Source organism: Pollachius pollachius, assembly GCF_949987615.1.
Source record: "Pollachius pollachius genome assembly, chromosome: 2".
NCBI lineage: Eukaryota > Metazoa > Chordata > Actinopteri > Gadiformes > Gadidae > Pollachius > Pollachius pollachius.
In genome coordinates this window covers 5863777-5877977 of record NC_136935.1, presented here as the reverse complement: position 1 = coordinate 5877977, position 14201 = coordinate 5863777, and the positions used below count along the sequence as shown (strand labels likewise).

At 52.0% G+C, this 14201-nt stretch overlaps 1 protein-coding gene across 1 annotated transcript in view; it reads left to right on the top strand.

Annotated features, from left to right (window-relative positions):
- The window catches only part of arid4b (AT-rich interaction domain 4B), a gene marked incomplete at its 3' end in the record, with an annotated part of 38934 nt that extends 24734 nt beyond the window's left edge, over positions 1-14200 (top strand). Inside the window, exons 10-24 of the mRNA XM_079729045.1 lie at positions 579-655; positions 2709-2860; positions 2948-3020; positions 3469-3563; positions 3697-3794; positions 4120-4309; positions 4729-4988; positions 8119-8304; positions 9399-9483; positions 9694-9832; positions 10175-11494; positions 11775-11888; positions 12256-12486; positions 13367-13513; positions 14070-14200. Of these exons, the coding sequence (XP_079585171.1) occupies positions 579-655; positions 2709-2860; positions 2948-3020; positions 3469-3563; positions 3697-3794; positions 4120-4309; positions 4729-4988; positions 8119-8304; positions 9399-9483; positions 9694-9832; positions 10175-11494; positions 11775-11888; positions 12256-12486; positions 13367-13513; positions 14070-14200 (3298 nt within the window). The remainder of the gene's footprint in view (positions 1-578; positions 656-2708; positions 2861-2947; positions 3021-3468; positions 3564-3696; positions 3795-4119; positions 4310-4728; positions 4989-8118; positions 8305-9398; positions 9484-9693; positions 9833-10174; positions 11495-11774; positions 11889-12255; positions 12487-13366; positions 13514-14069) is intronic.
- Between the last annotated feature and the right edge of the window lies 1 nt (position 14201).

Genomic DNA, 14201 nt, shown 5'->3' with positions numbered 1-14201 from the left:
TGATGAGGAAGCGGTGGAGCCATCTGTCCGGAGAGGGCTCGCCGGCCGGACCCGTGTGTAGAGGCCGGGCGCCACAAGCTGTTACTCGCCTCTTTCTTTGAACAAGTCCTTTCATGGAGCTCACAGTTTGGTATCACAAAGAAAGCCATATTGTGTGTGGTCAGAATACGCAGACGCGGCAGTGTGCTACAACAGTAATGGGCTCTCGAAGGCATGATGATGGAGGTGGATTCAGTTTAATTCAAATGTTCATACCGAATGATGATGATATCTAGAGTCAGGTCCAGGAAGTAACAAATGCAGGCCTGAAGGATCGACAGGCCTGCAAGAGAGTATAATCTGTGTGTGTTTGAGAGAGAGTGTAATCTGTGTGTGTATGAGAGAGAGTGTAATCTGTGTGTGTATGAGAGAGAGTGTAGTTAGTGTGTGTAAGAGAGTATAGTCTGTTTGTGCGTGCGTTTGGGGATTATTCTGTTCATCTGGAAGCAGCCTTGGATACCTCAAGGTCTACTTTACATCTATGTGAGCATGTGCACTCGTATAATTCTTCTTTTTGTGTGTGTGTGTGTGTGTTGCAGTTGCATGGTGTTACGGAAGGACGTGCGGGAGATGAACTGTGACTCTCCCCCGAAGGCTGACGCGGGGCTCAAACCAGGTGAGTGTTCTCCTGGCACTGTGCTCGTGTGTACCCCGGTTCCCTTTGACAACGGTCCTCATGTTGGCCTCCTTCCAATAGAAAACGAGCTCCCTAAACCAATTACAAGGAAACAGAAGTCCTCCGTAAAACCAGACTCAGTGGCTCCATGTGTTTCCATTGTCTGCATTTGAATCCAATGTTTGTGAACGAGAACGATAGGGCCCGGAATGTTCCCTGGAATGACCTGGGGGATTCTGGGTAAAATCCAAATGAAAACGCCTGTAGAAACAACTTTTTTGTGTCAGCCATAATACCCACGTAACGCCCAAATGAACGGAAGCTTTTAATGTATTTCAATGTCTTTATTGATACACAATACCTTACCTACATTAGTTATACACATTAAGTCAATAAGTGAACACAACGCTCTATTATTTCTCCTTTTAAATTTATCAAAGCAGCAGAATGTCCTGCAATGCCAATGATTTAAACATTTTATATTCACTGTCAACTGTCAAGGTATTAAACATCAACATTTGGATGTTTCAAATAAAAATGTTATTTTATTTTATTTAATTAGTTTAAATTAAATGAGTATTTCTATGCAACAAACAATGGTAAATATTTGTCCAGTAACAAAAAACAGTAATTTTAAATGTAGTGTTTCCCTGCCTCAGCTTATAATGGTAGTCTATGAAGAAACCTATTGATCGCCCCCTGCTGGTGTATATTGTTTTTGAAAACTTTGAAGAAATTATTCATTCATCTTGCTTTGTGACCCTTCCTTGTATCTTCAATGCTGATCAATGGCCATTACTATCTAGAGACATCGGTGATAGAAAATTAACATTAACAAGACAACAAGACATTAAGCTGACATTATGCGATCCAACAGGTAGTGTGACCTGTTAGACATCAGTGAAATGTTTATCATGGGCGGAAACATTCCTCGAATGGATTTGTACAGAACACATTTACATATGAATGCAACTTGGATTCGCCATCCATTGAGAAAGACTACCGGCAGCTGCATAAGGTCAACCTGTCTCAAACAGCAGTGGTTTGTTGTGGCTGTTCCTAAGAGATCATTATGTAGTCTAGTTGGGATCGTCAAACCTGAGCTATATGGAGACAGCTTAATGCTTTTGCATCAGCATTCTACTCTGAGGTGTCCTTGGCCTCAGGCCTGACCCCTATTAACACTTCTGCTAAATGACTTGATAGTACAGAAAGATAGAGGCTGTTCATGCAGTAAAACCATCCCTTTCAGCAGCCTTTTGGTACTTTTAATATCAGATTTAACATTGTAGCCATGCATACATTATGTAAGGATGTCCCTGTAACCCTTATGTAATATACGTATATTATTATTTATAATGCCTTTACAAATGGGGTTGGATTGGTTGGCCAATTTTCAGGGGAAGCAGTGCCTCAAGGCGTCTTTCATTTGCAATTAAAGCATCTTGTTTTTCTCCAAGTGAACATTTCCCCAGATAGTCTCTTAACTTTTCCACAGAGGGACTACACAGTTTTGCCCTTTTTGTTTTCTTAAATGTTTTTTTACACCTGGGCTTTGCATCTACAGTTCTACCACCCGTCCAGTGTCGTCTTCATCAACGTTAATCTCGTGTTAATAATATCCCGTTTTCTGTGGCTGGGTTCAATCTTATTTCATGCATGTTTAAACAAAATAATTAAGGATTAATTGAATCAGTTTAATCAGAGTTCTGATTTAATTAGCCGTTTTATTCTTCATCTAAGAACACAAGCCGTGCCATGGGTCATAACACGGGTCAACTATCAAACAAAGACACCGGGACTAGCCTATTGGCGCCACCCCCACCCATTATACTCCACCCACCCGCGGTGTTTAAGTGCCCAAGAAGCCGGTCGCTTTAACTCGGGAGGAGAAAGAAAACCAAACAAAAAAAACAGGGCAACGAATCCCACACTTGTTGTGGTTGCATAAGCGCTGTTGCCAGGCTACCGTCCCTGGCAGCCATTGTGCTGAAGCAACGCTTCCTCCGAGGACCTGAGTGAGACCGGTCGCTGTCTGTGTGTTCCCCCACAGCGCTGGATGCGGCGCTGGAGTTCCAGCGGCGGCAGGTGGTGCCCACTTCCTGGCGGACGGAGGTGAAGGAGGAGAGCTCCAGCAGCGAAGACGAGGAGGAGGAAGAGGAGGAGGAGGAGCAGGAGGAGGACGCCAGCAGTGAGGAGGAGGAGGTACGTTCATCAGACTCTACAGCCACCCCCCCCCCCGGCAGTCTACAGTGTGTTTGTTTTTATTTGACTTTGTGTTCCTGTGTGCAGGAGGAAGTAGAGCCGTTCCCTGGGGAGAGGGAGAACTTCCTGCAGCAGCTCTACAAGTTCATGGAGGACCGAGGTGAGGGCAGACAGGCCAGCGCTGATGGGTCACTGAGGCGCGGGGCGTGCTCTAGTACTCTAGTACCGTTACAGCCGTTCCTAGCGGAGTAACGTGTATCGTGACCGCCTCCTTTTTGGAAAGTGTAGGAGCAAAGGAATATATAGGATCTATTGTGAAATGGGATTCTGAAACGTGAAATTGTCATTATGGGGAGACAATGTTGTGTTTGGACCTCGTTTTTCATGCTATGGCAAAACAAAGATAGATTGGCCTCGGTTAAGATATACTCAAGTTTATTCAGGATTTACAGATCTCTCGCTCTCTTTCTCTTACTCTCTCGGCATCACAAAATACCCAACAAAAAATCACATGATGCATTGTGATGTACAAGCCCTATAGTTTATATATACATGGAGGAAGCACTGTAGCGTCATCTAAACCCTGCCTATGGCTATACCCACCTCAGGAACTCCCATCAACAAGAGGCCTGTCCTGGGCTACAGAAACCTGAACCTCTTCAAGCTCTACCGGCTGGTGCACAAACTGGGAGGCTTCGACAGCGTGAGTCCCACTCCTCCCAATCCGCCACATCTGTTCAGCTTTCCCCATTTCTCCCTGCCAACCCCCTTTTGCTATTAATGCCGATTCAGAGTGTATTAAGCCTGCCTCCTTCCCCCTCCTTCTGTCTGTACAGATTGAGAGCGGCTCGGTCTGGAAGCAGGTCTATCAGGATCTGGGGATCCCTGTGCTGAATTCAGCCGCAGGCTACAACGTCAAATGCGCCTACCGCAAGTAAGTGTTGGCCGAGCGGCATCCACTTTCTTTATTGACACCACCAGATAATCTGTTGGCAATCACCTGCACGCTGTCACACAAGCCTTGTCGGTGTCTTTCGCTCTCTCTTTCTGTCTCGCTCTGTCTCTGTCTGTCTCTCTCTCTCGTGTATCTGTCTGGCTCTCGCTCGTACATATCGGCTTTCTTTATGAACCCCACCCACAGCAGACAGTCTGTTGGCGTACACCTGCACAATGGTCACCCAAGCGAAAGCCGTGAGTAAAGTGCTGTGAGCGGTGTCCTTAGGGATTGGTTGAGACACGCCCCATGTGCTCCTGTGCAGGTACCTGAACGGGTTCGAGGAGTACTGCACCTCCACCGCTATCACCTTCCGCATGGACCTGCCCCTGAAGCAGCCCAAGGCGGAGGGCAAGACGGAGGTGGAGGTGGCGCCCGCCCCCCCGGCCCACAGCCCCATGAAGGAGCCCACGCCCGAACAGGAGTCCAGGGGCCCGCAGCCGGCCCCCTGCAAGGTAAGGCTTAACGTTATCCAAACTAGGTACCCTGTCGCGGTAGGCCGTCAACCCCCCACCCCCCCCCCCCGATTCTTCCCTAAGAAGCGCCTGATCAGAGATGCTCTGTTGTCATTATATTACATCCGCTTCCCAGACCACTCGTGCGTGTGTCACGGTGTCCCTGAGCAGACGCCTTACCCCCCTAACCGCTCCTGACGAGCTGGCTGGCTGTCGTCTTGCATGGCTGACAGCGCCGGCGTTGTGTGAATGGGTGGATGTCAGGCAATATTGTAAAGCGCTTTGAGCGGCCACAATGCTAAATGCAGTCCATTTACCATTTAAGGAACGCTACTGCACTGTTACTTAGGGTTAGTGTCTCGGAGAGATGCATCGTGGGAGGTACAACATGCATGTGACAAGAACCCCTGTTCCCGCAGGAGGAGAAGTCCGAACCGGGCCGGTACAAAACGGAACCGGAGTCGACGAAGACAGACCAGAAGTCCCTGGGGAACTCCACCTCGGACACCAACGACGCTGCGGGCGACGACGACGACGACGGTGACGACAATGAAGACGAAGAGGAGGAAGAGTCGCGTCTGGGAGACGCGGAGGAGGGCCCGTCGGGGGCGCGGTCGGAGGGGGAGGTCAGCGTGAAGCTGGAGCCCGCGGAGCAGCAGGGACACAAGGAGAATACTGGGTAGGTGGTCCCGAACGCCGCGGTTCCTCTTACCACAGGTGGAGGTGATGTGATCTAGAGCTGCCGGAAAAACACACACACACACGCACACGCACACGCATAGAAACACACACACACGCTATAGACTCCTTTATGATGCAGGGTATTCATAGAGATCATTTAGACCTTCGACCCGATGTGAGGCAATCAGTTGGTGGTAGTAAATCCATCCCAGAGGTGCTGTTAGGAGTCATCGGGGAGGACTTCCTTTGGTCCATGTGGAGCTCACAGATTAAAGGCATTCCCAATGTGTTTGTTGTCTCAAACACAAAGTAATGCGCAATTCGGTTCTCAATTAGCTGTTGCTCCAGTTTGAACTGATAACGATTGGCAATGATTGTTAAAAAAAGTTAAGATAAAAAAATAAAAAACTTTTGATTCTATTATTGCTGGAATATTTAAATGTACTTTATTTATTTTTTCCAAAAATTCTGTTGGGTCAGCTTTTACATTTCGTCTCGCTGCATACCATTGTTTAAATCCTAATGGTATTTAAATAAGTCTTATTGTTTACACGCACCCTAGACTCAAACACATGTCCAATAAGAACAGACTATGGTTCATACAGTCTACATCACAGACACATCCCTGGAAGCTGAGGAGCTTTGAGGTTTACCTTTTGCCCCTGCTGCTTTGCCACCCACTCTCAACAGAGAGCCAGGATCGCCCTTCCTCTGCCTGAGCTACCCTGTCCCTGTCCTCTAACACCATTCTCTCACCCCCCCCCCAGTGTCCGTACCCTAGTCCCTAACAGCTCGGTACGCTTCAGGACGCTGCAGCCTGTGGAAAGCTCTGAATCCTCCCGTCGCTACTTCCTCGTGTGGTTTTCCTTCTTAGTAGTCTCTCTCTTCCTCTTTTTCTGTCTCTCTCTCGCTGTCTTGGTCTGTCTGTCTGTCTCTGCCTCCCTCTGTACGGCTCGGATTCTATTGTTTGACATTGGCATCGTTCAGCTCTACACACGGCCACTGAGACCTGGCCCTGCTCTCGATGGTTTGGGCTCTCTGTAGCACCGCTATGTGAATGTGTTTCTCTGTGTCTCTCTGTGTCTCTATCTCTCTCTGTCTGTCTCTGTCTGGCTCTGTCTCTGTCTGTCGCTCTCTCTATGTATGGCTCTGTCTCTGTCTCTCTCTCTCTTCATGTCTGTCTGGCTCTTGCTTGTATATATATTTTTGTGAACATTGATGTGTGATGTGTTACTTAGAACATAATCTTTGTCATGGACGCATCGGGATGAGACTGTCGTATCAAATGTGGTGCTTGGTGCTATTGAAACGCTCTTGCTTTTAGGATGCAGGGCAAAGTTGCTTTTGTTTGTGAATTGACCTGGCCTTGGGGAGATGATCATCTTTCACGATCAGTAGTGTCTCCAGCAGTAGTGTGTACTACTGATGGAGATCTGGAGGAGCCAAGCTGTGTCTAGATTGTAGAGGAGTTTTGGTATTGGTCTTAAAGGAGCAGCTTCTCATGAATGGATGGCAAGGGATCCGTTGTTCATTCACTTAACAGGCTGAGGTAGCTGGGGGCTGCCAGTGTTTGTGTAATTGCAGAAGAGTCTGTTCTGTACTGTACAAAAGGCATGTGGGTGTGCGTGCGTGTGTGTCGAAGGCAATGTTAATCACCCTTATGCTGTGTTTCCTTTCTTTAAACGCTAGATTTGCCTTTCCAAATGTGATGATGTTTCACACCCACGAGTCACGCCACACTGGACGGTTTCCAATTGCTAAACGACTGAGATTAATCGACTTTTGGTTCATGAGAATAACAGATAAATTCCTCAGGAACATTTACCAACGGTCTAGCTTTGATCGGCTACGTCTTGTGACTGTGTTGGTATTTTACTAGATCTCTTGTCTTCCGTGCGCTAGCGTTCACTGGTACAACTCGGGTTCAGCAGAAACAACATGCCGATTGTTCAAGGGACTTGGCTCTGTTGCAGTGTAACGTTGGCAGGAGAACCGCTCCTTACAACACAGCTTGGCTCTGATCTCGATACATACTGTGTGCGGCAATGTGCCGGCTCAACACTTTCCCTAGGTCACTGTGTTAATCATCCCCTGGTAGTAGAGGAGATCCTCTACGCACTCGAACGCCGCTGTTCAGCGGGGCTCGTCTGACTTGGGGACACGACAAGGCGGCGCCAGCCCTCTGCCGGGGCTGGTGCACGCTGCCGAGGCGCCAGGCGGGGCTTGCGCTGCCTTCCACAAGGTTGTGCCCGCGGGGCCGTCAGGAGCGCGGCGTGCGACTCTGTGCATTCTCTCCCGCCGAAGGCTTGCTTAACGCCGCTGTGCTTGCCTGCTGAGCTGAGCTGTGCTGTGCTGCTCTGTCCTCTCCGGACCCTGGCACCGAATCCCCCCGTCTGCCTTTCAAATCCAAGCGTGGCCCGTGCTCCCCGGCTTTGATTAACTCTCAACTTCCCCCTACAATCCCCTCTTCAGCTCCACCTTGTGGCCACGCTGCCTCTCCCCCCCCCCCCCACAAGCGTGCGTCTGTGTGGTGTGTGTGTGTGTGTGTGACGGAGAGTCCACAAAGTGTTCACTGCGTGTCTTTGTGTGTGTGTGTGTGCAGATGTAGCTCTAGACAGCATTTCATATCCTCACACACCATATGATTGAATTTGATTTGTTGTTTTGTGTGTCAGGGGAGTGTGCAGCTAGTTTGTTCCGCTAATAAAGTGTTTGTTTACCGGAGCGCTTCCTGTAACGGGACGCTGGGGGTCGTAGCTCAGACGCAGAGTAACGGATGGCAGACAGCGTGAGCGGAGGAGCCCTCAAGTGTTTGAGTCATTCATGTCTAGCTGAGAAGGAAACTGTTAATACTATATTGTGTTGTCAAGGTGGGTGTGGGGGGCGGCTGTTAGGGGGATTGTTTACAGTTATTGAACAGCAGCTGGGGGAGAAGGTGGAGTTTATCAAGAGAAAGGGAGGGGATCTCTGAAGAGTTGACAGCGGAGGAGGAGAAGGAGATGGTAGGAGGACGGGGGGAGGAGGAGCAGCAGGAGGAGGAGGTGGTAGGGGAGGGGGGCAGGGGGTGTGCTGTGGTCTTGGCGTTAGCCTAGCAGGGCGGGAGAAGTGCTGAACTGTCTTTCTTGCAGGGATGTCAGCAGTCAGGAGGGGGAGGAGGAAGGGGAGGAGTTTGAGTGTTACCCCCCGGGGATGAAGGTGCAGGTGAGGTATGGGCGAGGCCGCAATCTGAAGACGTACGAGGCCACTGTGAAAGAGGCAGACGTGGAGGGGGGAGAGGTGCTCTACCTGGTGCACTACTGTGGCTGGAACATCAGGTAAGACAGCACACGGGGAGAATCGCCTTAACGTCTGTATTCACCCTATTAGACAACCCCCACCCCACCCCACCCCACCCAAACAAGTGTTTTAACGCTGCAGTCATCGCCTCTTTGTGGGTATCCCCCCCCCATAGCCCGGTACCAGTTACACCCCCTCCCTCACTGATACTAGCACCCTGTGCCCCACGTCAGCAATCTGATCCGGGGCAACGCAGAGCCACCTAGTGGCGGGAAAAGGATGTAGCGTTCCTCCACTTTAGCTCATTCGGTTTTATGCTGACTGAGACCCCCTGGTGTCTGTCTCCCACTTGAGCCCTCAAGTCTTCACTTTGGAGTATGCACACACGGTGTGTGATACATTTGTTAATGAAACATGTACAGTCTGTCTCACAGGCCATGCCAAGGGTCGCTACACTCACCTCTGCCTCGCAACAGTCTCTCCCCCCCCCCCCCCGTGGCTCAGGGTTAACGGCATTAAGACGAGCGCTAGGGAACCAAAGACACGGGGGTTTAGCTTCTCCTGCTTCCTAGCCAGACTAGCGTTAACTTTGTTTTGTGTGTGTGTCTGTCTGTCTGTCTGTCTCTGTCCGTGTGTGTGTGTGTGTGTGTGCCACAGCCTTAATATCGAAGCGTCTCCCGCTAGCACTCTCCTACAGCTCAGAGGGATGTGCTCTGCATTGTGTCTGTTGTGTGTGTGTGTGTGCGCGTGCGTGTGTGTGCAGTCAGTGACGCGCCCATTCCCTTCACATGACAAAGGTGGCACTCTCGGCCGTAGGCGGGGCCTTCTCTTGGACTGTGTGTGGTTGTTGGTTCCTCATAATTCTCTGTATTTTCCTTTTGGTCACCGTAAAGGCTTGCTTTTCTCTGCCCCGGCGCCCGTGGCCTTCGCTGCTGCCGGTGCTCACCGAGTCACCGCAGCGGGGCGGAGTCCGATGTGGGGGGGGCCGGCTGCCCTGCTCTCTGTGTTGGCGCCGTGTGGTGGCTGCTTCTGTGGTCGTCTTTTTGTTTTGGTCTGGGGATTTTTCCGTATCAAGATGGTGACGTGTTTTCTTTCTTTCTTTTCTCCCTTTTTTTTTTTCTTGTCCATTTAGATATGATGAGTGGGTAAAAGCAGACAAGATTATCCGGCCTGCCAATAAGAATGTACCAAAAATCAAACATCGCAAAAAAATAAAGGTATGCGTCTGTCTTTGTGTCTTTCTCTATCTGTGTGTGTGTGTGTGTGTGTGTGTCTGTGTCTGACTGTCTATTTGTCTGTCTGTCTGTCTTTCTGTGGATGTGTCCGTCTGTCTGTCTGTCGTTATGTCTGTCTGTCCGTCCCTCCGTCTGTGTTTCTGTGCGTACCCTGACGCCAGCGTTGTCATTGACCGGTGCTATCCCCTACAGAACAAATCGGATGTGGACCACAACCGACTGGAGAGGCTCCGGGAGAGAGAGGACCTGGGCCCCTCCCCCAACAACAACCGCATCCCCCCCTCGCCTCGGTCCGGCTCCGGCCCCGACGCCTTTTACAAGATGGGTGACGGTGAGCGCCACGGGACTCCGGTCCAGACTCCGGTCAGGGCTTTAGAAAGGACCCCCACCCTCTACGGCCTGCGAGGCAGCAGTGTCCTTGAGTCTGCCGTTCCCATGCACACACTTGTAGCAGATTGGACGAACATTGCCTCACAATTCAAGCGTTGGCCTACTTGTGCTCGTCTTGTAATTTCGCGCAGCTTCAAACTGTTTTGAAGCTTTGTATGTATCGATTTTGTTTGTGTAGCCCTTTATCACAGTCAGCCTCAAAGGGCTTAACAAGCATTACTTGATCACTAAGAGGTTGTCTTCTATTGTGACCCCTCGTTTCATCCCTTGTGTTTCCAATCAGCCTCCGAGCGGTCGACAGACGACAGCGAGCGAGAGGACGAGGAGGGAGAAGAGGGCAACGAAGATGACCGGCCGGGCTACCGCCGGGGCCAGCCGAGGGGCCCACTGGACCCCCACAAGCCGTCGGAGCGCTGGGAGAGCGGGAGTCTGTCGGAAGAGGCCAAGCCTCCGTCGCTGTCCGGGAAGAACCACGACCCCGTCAGCCCAGACGGTTCGGACGGGAAGGAGGGGAAGAGGCGCAGCCAGCCGGACCCGGAGGGCGAGAAGGCCACCAGGAAGAGGAAATCGGAGGGATCCCTGAAGAGCCCGACCAAAGCCAAGACCCGGAACACCCGGAGCGCCGACTGGCTCCCGGGGGGCTCCCCCAGGAAGGAGGAGAGAGGGGGTGACTGCGCCGGCGACGAGAGGCGAGCCTCGTCCGACAGCAGCTCCGACGACGAGGGAGCGGGGAACTCGGAGTCGCGCATGGAGGACGGCGAGCGAGGCCAGACGACGAAGACCAAAGGCTCGCCCTCCAAGAAGTACAACGGGACGAAGGAGAAGGCCAAAGCGGGCCGACCCACGGCCTTCTGGGACATTCCCGAGAAGAGGGCCAAGGCGTCGGCGGGCGCGGAGGAGAAGCCGGCCGTGCGTACCAAGGGTCAGAAGGACGTGTGGTCCAGCATCCAGGCCCAGTGGCCCAAGAAGACGCTGAAGGAGCTGTTCTCCGACTCGGACACGGAGGCGGCCAACTCGCCGCCCCCTCCGCCCGACCCGACGCGGCCGTCGGAGGAAGAGCCCCGAGAAGAGGACGAGGACGACGAGGAGGAGGAGGAGGAGGAGGAGCGGCGGCGGCGAAGGCAGCGGCGAGACAGCGGCCCCGGGGACGAGGCCTCGGAGGAGCCGACGGACCGCGACAAGCTGCGACGGGAGTTCACCAGCAGCGGCAGCGACTCGGTGCTCAACACGCCGCCCACCACGCCCGAGTCCTCCTCGGCGGCCCTGGGCCTTCCGTCGGAGGACCCGGGCCAGGCGCGCGCCCCGTCTCCTCCCCCCGCCGCGGACCCCACCCTGCCTTCGGAGTCCACCTCCTCCGCCGCCGCCGCCGTCGTTTTGCCACCGCCCGCGCCCGCGCCCACGGAGGAGGCGACGGGGGGGCGCAGCGAGACGGACAGCAGCACGGTGGAGGTGGAGAGTCTGGGCGGGGAGCTCCAGGACCTGGCCCCGGAGGACGGGGCCGGCGCCCCCACCAAGGCCTTCCAGGCCAGCCCCTCCTGCCACAGCGACTGCAGCCTGGAGCTGAGCAGCAGCAGCCAGCAGGACAGCGAGCAGAAACCCAAAGGTACGGAGCGCACCTGTGTGTCTGCGCTTTTATGTCTGTCTGTCTGTCTGTCTGCACTTGTGGGTCTGTCTGTCTGTCTGCGCTTGTGTATGTCTGCGCTTGTGTATGTCTGCGTGTGTGTCTGTCTGCGTGTGTCTGTCTGTGCGTGTGTGTGTCTGTTCTTGTGTGCGCGTGTGTGTGTCTGTGTGCGCCTGTGTGTGTCTGTCCCGAGCGTGTCAGCGTGTGTTTGTGTTGGGGCCACCTGATCCCTGACCACGTTTCTCATGCGTGGTCTCGCTAGGTTTGGCTGGGAGTCAGAAGCGGCAGAAGGAGGCGCCGGTTATGGTCCCCGCGAAGAAACAGAGGCAAAACCGCAAGAGCCTGGGAGTGCCTCCCAAGAAGAACAGGAAAGCAGGTAAGAACCAGCGTAGTACCGGTACCCCTTCATCACAGTGTTCCCCTGCATGCTCATTTATCGTAATAAAGTGTTACAGCTCCACAGAATGCTGCGGCCCTTTTCAGTAAACGCTGTCCCAGCAAAATCTGTTTCTGTCTCTGTCGCTGAACAAAAGTTTTTGGGGTTGAAAATAAATTAACCAAAATCCGCTGATCATTGGAAAGTGTATGTAGTATAAAAAGAAGTGCATAAATAAGTGCATGAAACGAGTAGGTGTGAACAGTTTTCCACATGGGTATTTGCTATCCCCCGAAAGGGATTGCCATGTTGTGGTGAGGACAGACCTTTGACCCTTGACCCTTGACCCCCCCTCCACCTTCCTCAGCCCACAGCAGCGACAGCGAGGACCAGACCCTGGCGGAGGGCGTGTCCAAGCCCCCCGCCCTGAAGAGCCTGGCTCACCCGGAGCTGAAGGCGGCCGCCGTCTCCCCCAAGTGTCCCGGGAGGACCCCCCCGTCCAGCCATAAGTACCAGAAGCACGGGGAGCCGGACCACCTGCACCACCGGGACCACCACGACCGCTCCCCCCGGGTCTACAAGTGGAGCTTCCAGATGTGTACGTCCATGATTGGTTTGTTGGTGCATTTGTCTCAAGTCTCTCGTTAACTAGGGCTGCATGATATTGGGGGGGGAAAAAATGTCATTTTGTCTTTCTGTGATACGAATTGAGACATGGGTTACGAAATGTATCGTTGTATATGATTGGGGTGATTTTTATAGCGTTTTACACTCGATATACAGAGCAACGTAGTCTTTTCTGTAACCCAAATAATTCCATACGTTCCCTTTGGAATTCAACATAATAGTCCTCCTCTTGAGCTGTATTTGTTTTTTGTTGCTTAGAGTAGTAGTTTTCTTTTTAGTTTTGAGATATGGGTATAATGGGAAAAACCTGGACGGGTGTGTAACTCGGTTTATTTTGAAAGTGTCTATTTTTATGTTTTTACATGATGATGAATAATGCATTGCCTGTTTTTTTTTGTATTTGTATGTTTGTGTGGTTTGCTCAAATCCTTTGTAAACGTCGTCCTCTTGTGTTCCTTGATCTGCTTCTTTTTTTTTTAATTGCAGACAGTATTAGTTTTCGTTTTAGTTTTGAGATATGGGGATAATAGGAAACACCTGGATGGATGTGTAACTCAGTCTTTTTTTTATGACCCAAAACTTCATGATGAATAATGCATTGCCTCTTGGTTTTTGCAATGGGGCTGCTGGCGCAAGAATATACGCCGATGCATTTATTCAATAAGTTTCAAAGATGTGCCTGTTTGAGGTGACAACCTCATTCTTATCAAAGCAAACCTACAACTCTTTACCCCCCCCCCCTCCCCGCTGCACACTTTGAACACAACCCCTCACCGCTACCATTCTGTATCAGACGGGCGTCGGCACCATCATCCCTAAATACCGAGTGTGTCCTCCTTTCCTTCTCCCAGCGGACCTGGAGAAGATGAACAGCCTGGAGCGCATCTCCTTCCTGCAGGAGAAGCTGCAGGACATCAGGAACCACTACCTCTCCCTCAAGTCCGAGGTGGCCTCCATCGACCGCCGCCGGAAGCGCATGAAGAAGAAAGAGCGGGAAAGTGAGTGCCACCCCCTTCAAACCTAAAGCCACATGGGGACGCTCAGGACATTACTGACTTATAAGCCTTAGATAGTCCATGATAACGTACTAATTTGAATGGTTTGGTCATTAAGATCCTGTGTATATGTGAGAACAAATGGACTAATGATGCGTAACCAGGAGCAAACTAGTACTAATCATGCAGTGTGGTGGACGTGCTTTGATCAGGGTTACAGCCTGTGACCCGCTCACCGGCATTGCCCAGAGAGTGGGGTTGGCAACGCTCAGGAGGTAGAGCGGGTTGACTCGTAACCTGGAAGGGTGCTAGTTTTATCCACGGCTGAGGGTCCCTTATTAAGACACCTCGCCCTGACGAGCTCCAGGCGAGCTGGCCGTCTCCTTGCGTGGTGGACTCCGCTGTCGGCGTGTGAACGCGTGTATGACCCGTGGCTGAAAGGGGCTGTGTGATAAAAAAGCGTTTTGCTAAGTGCCCCTCAGTGCAAAATGTGAATGTTAAGTGAAGACCCCGAGCGGTCGCCCTTTCCCCGTCGTGACTCTGTCCTTGTTCCTCTCAGGCACGGTGGCGGCGTCTTCATCGTCGTCCTCCTCGTCCTCGTCGCCGTCCTCCAGCTCGCTGACGGCGGCGGTCATGCTCACGCTGGCCGACCCGCCCGTGTCCTCCTCCTCCTCCTCGCAGAACTCTGGGG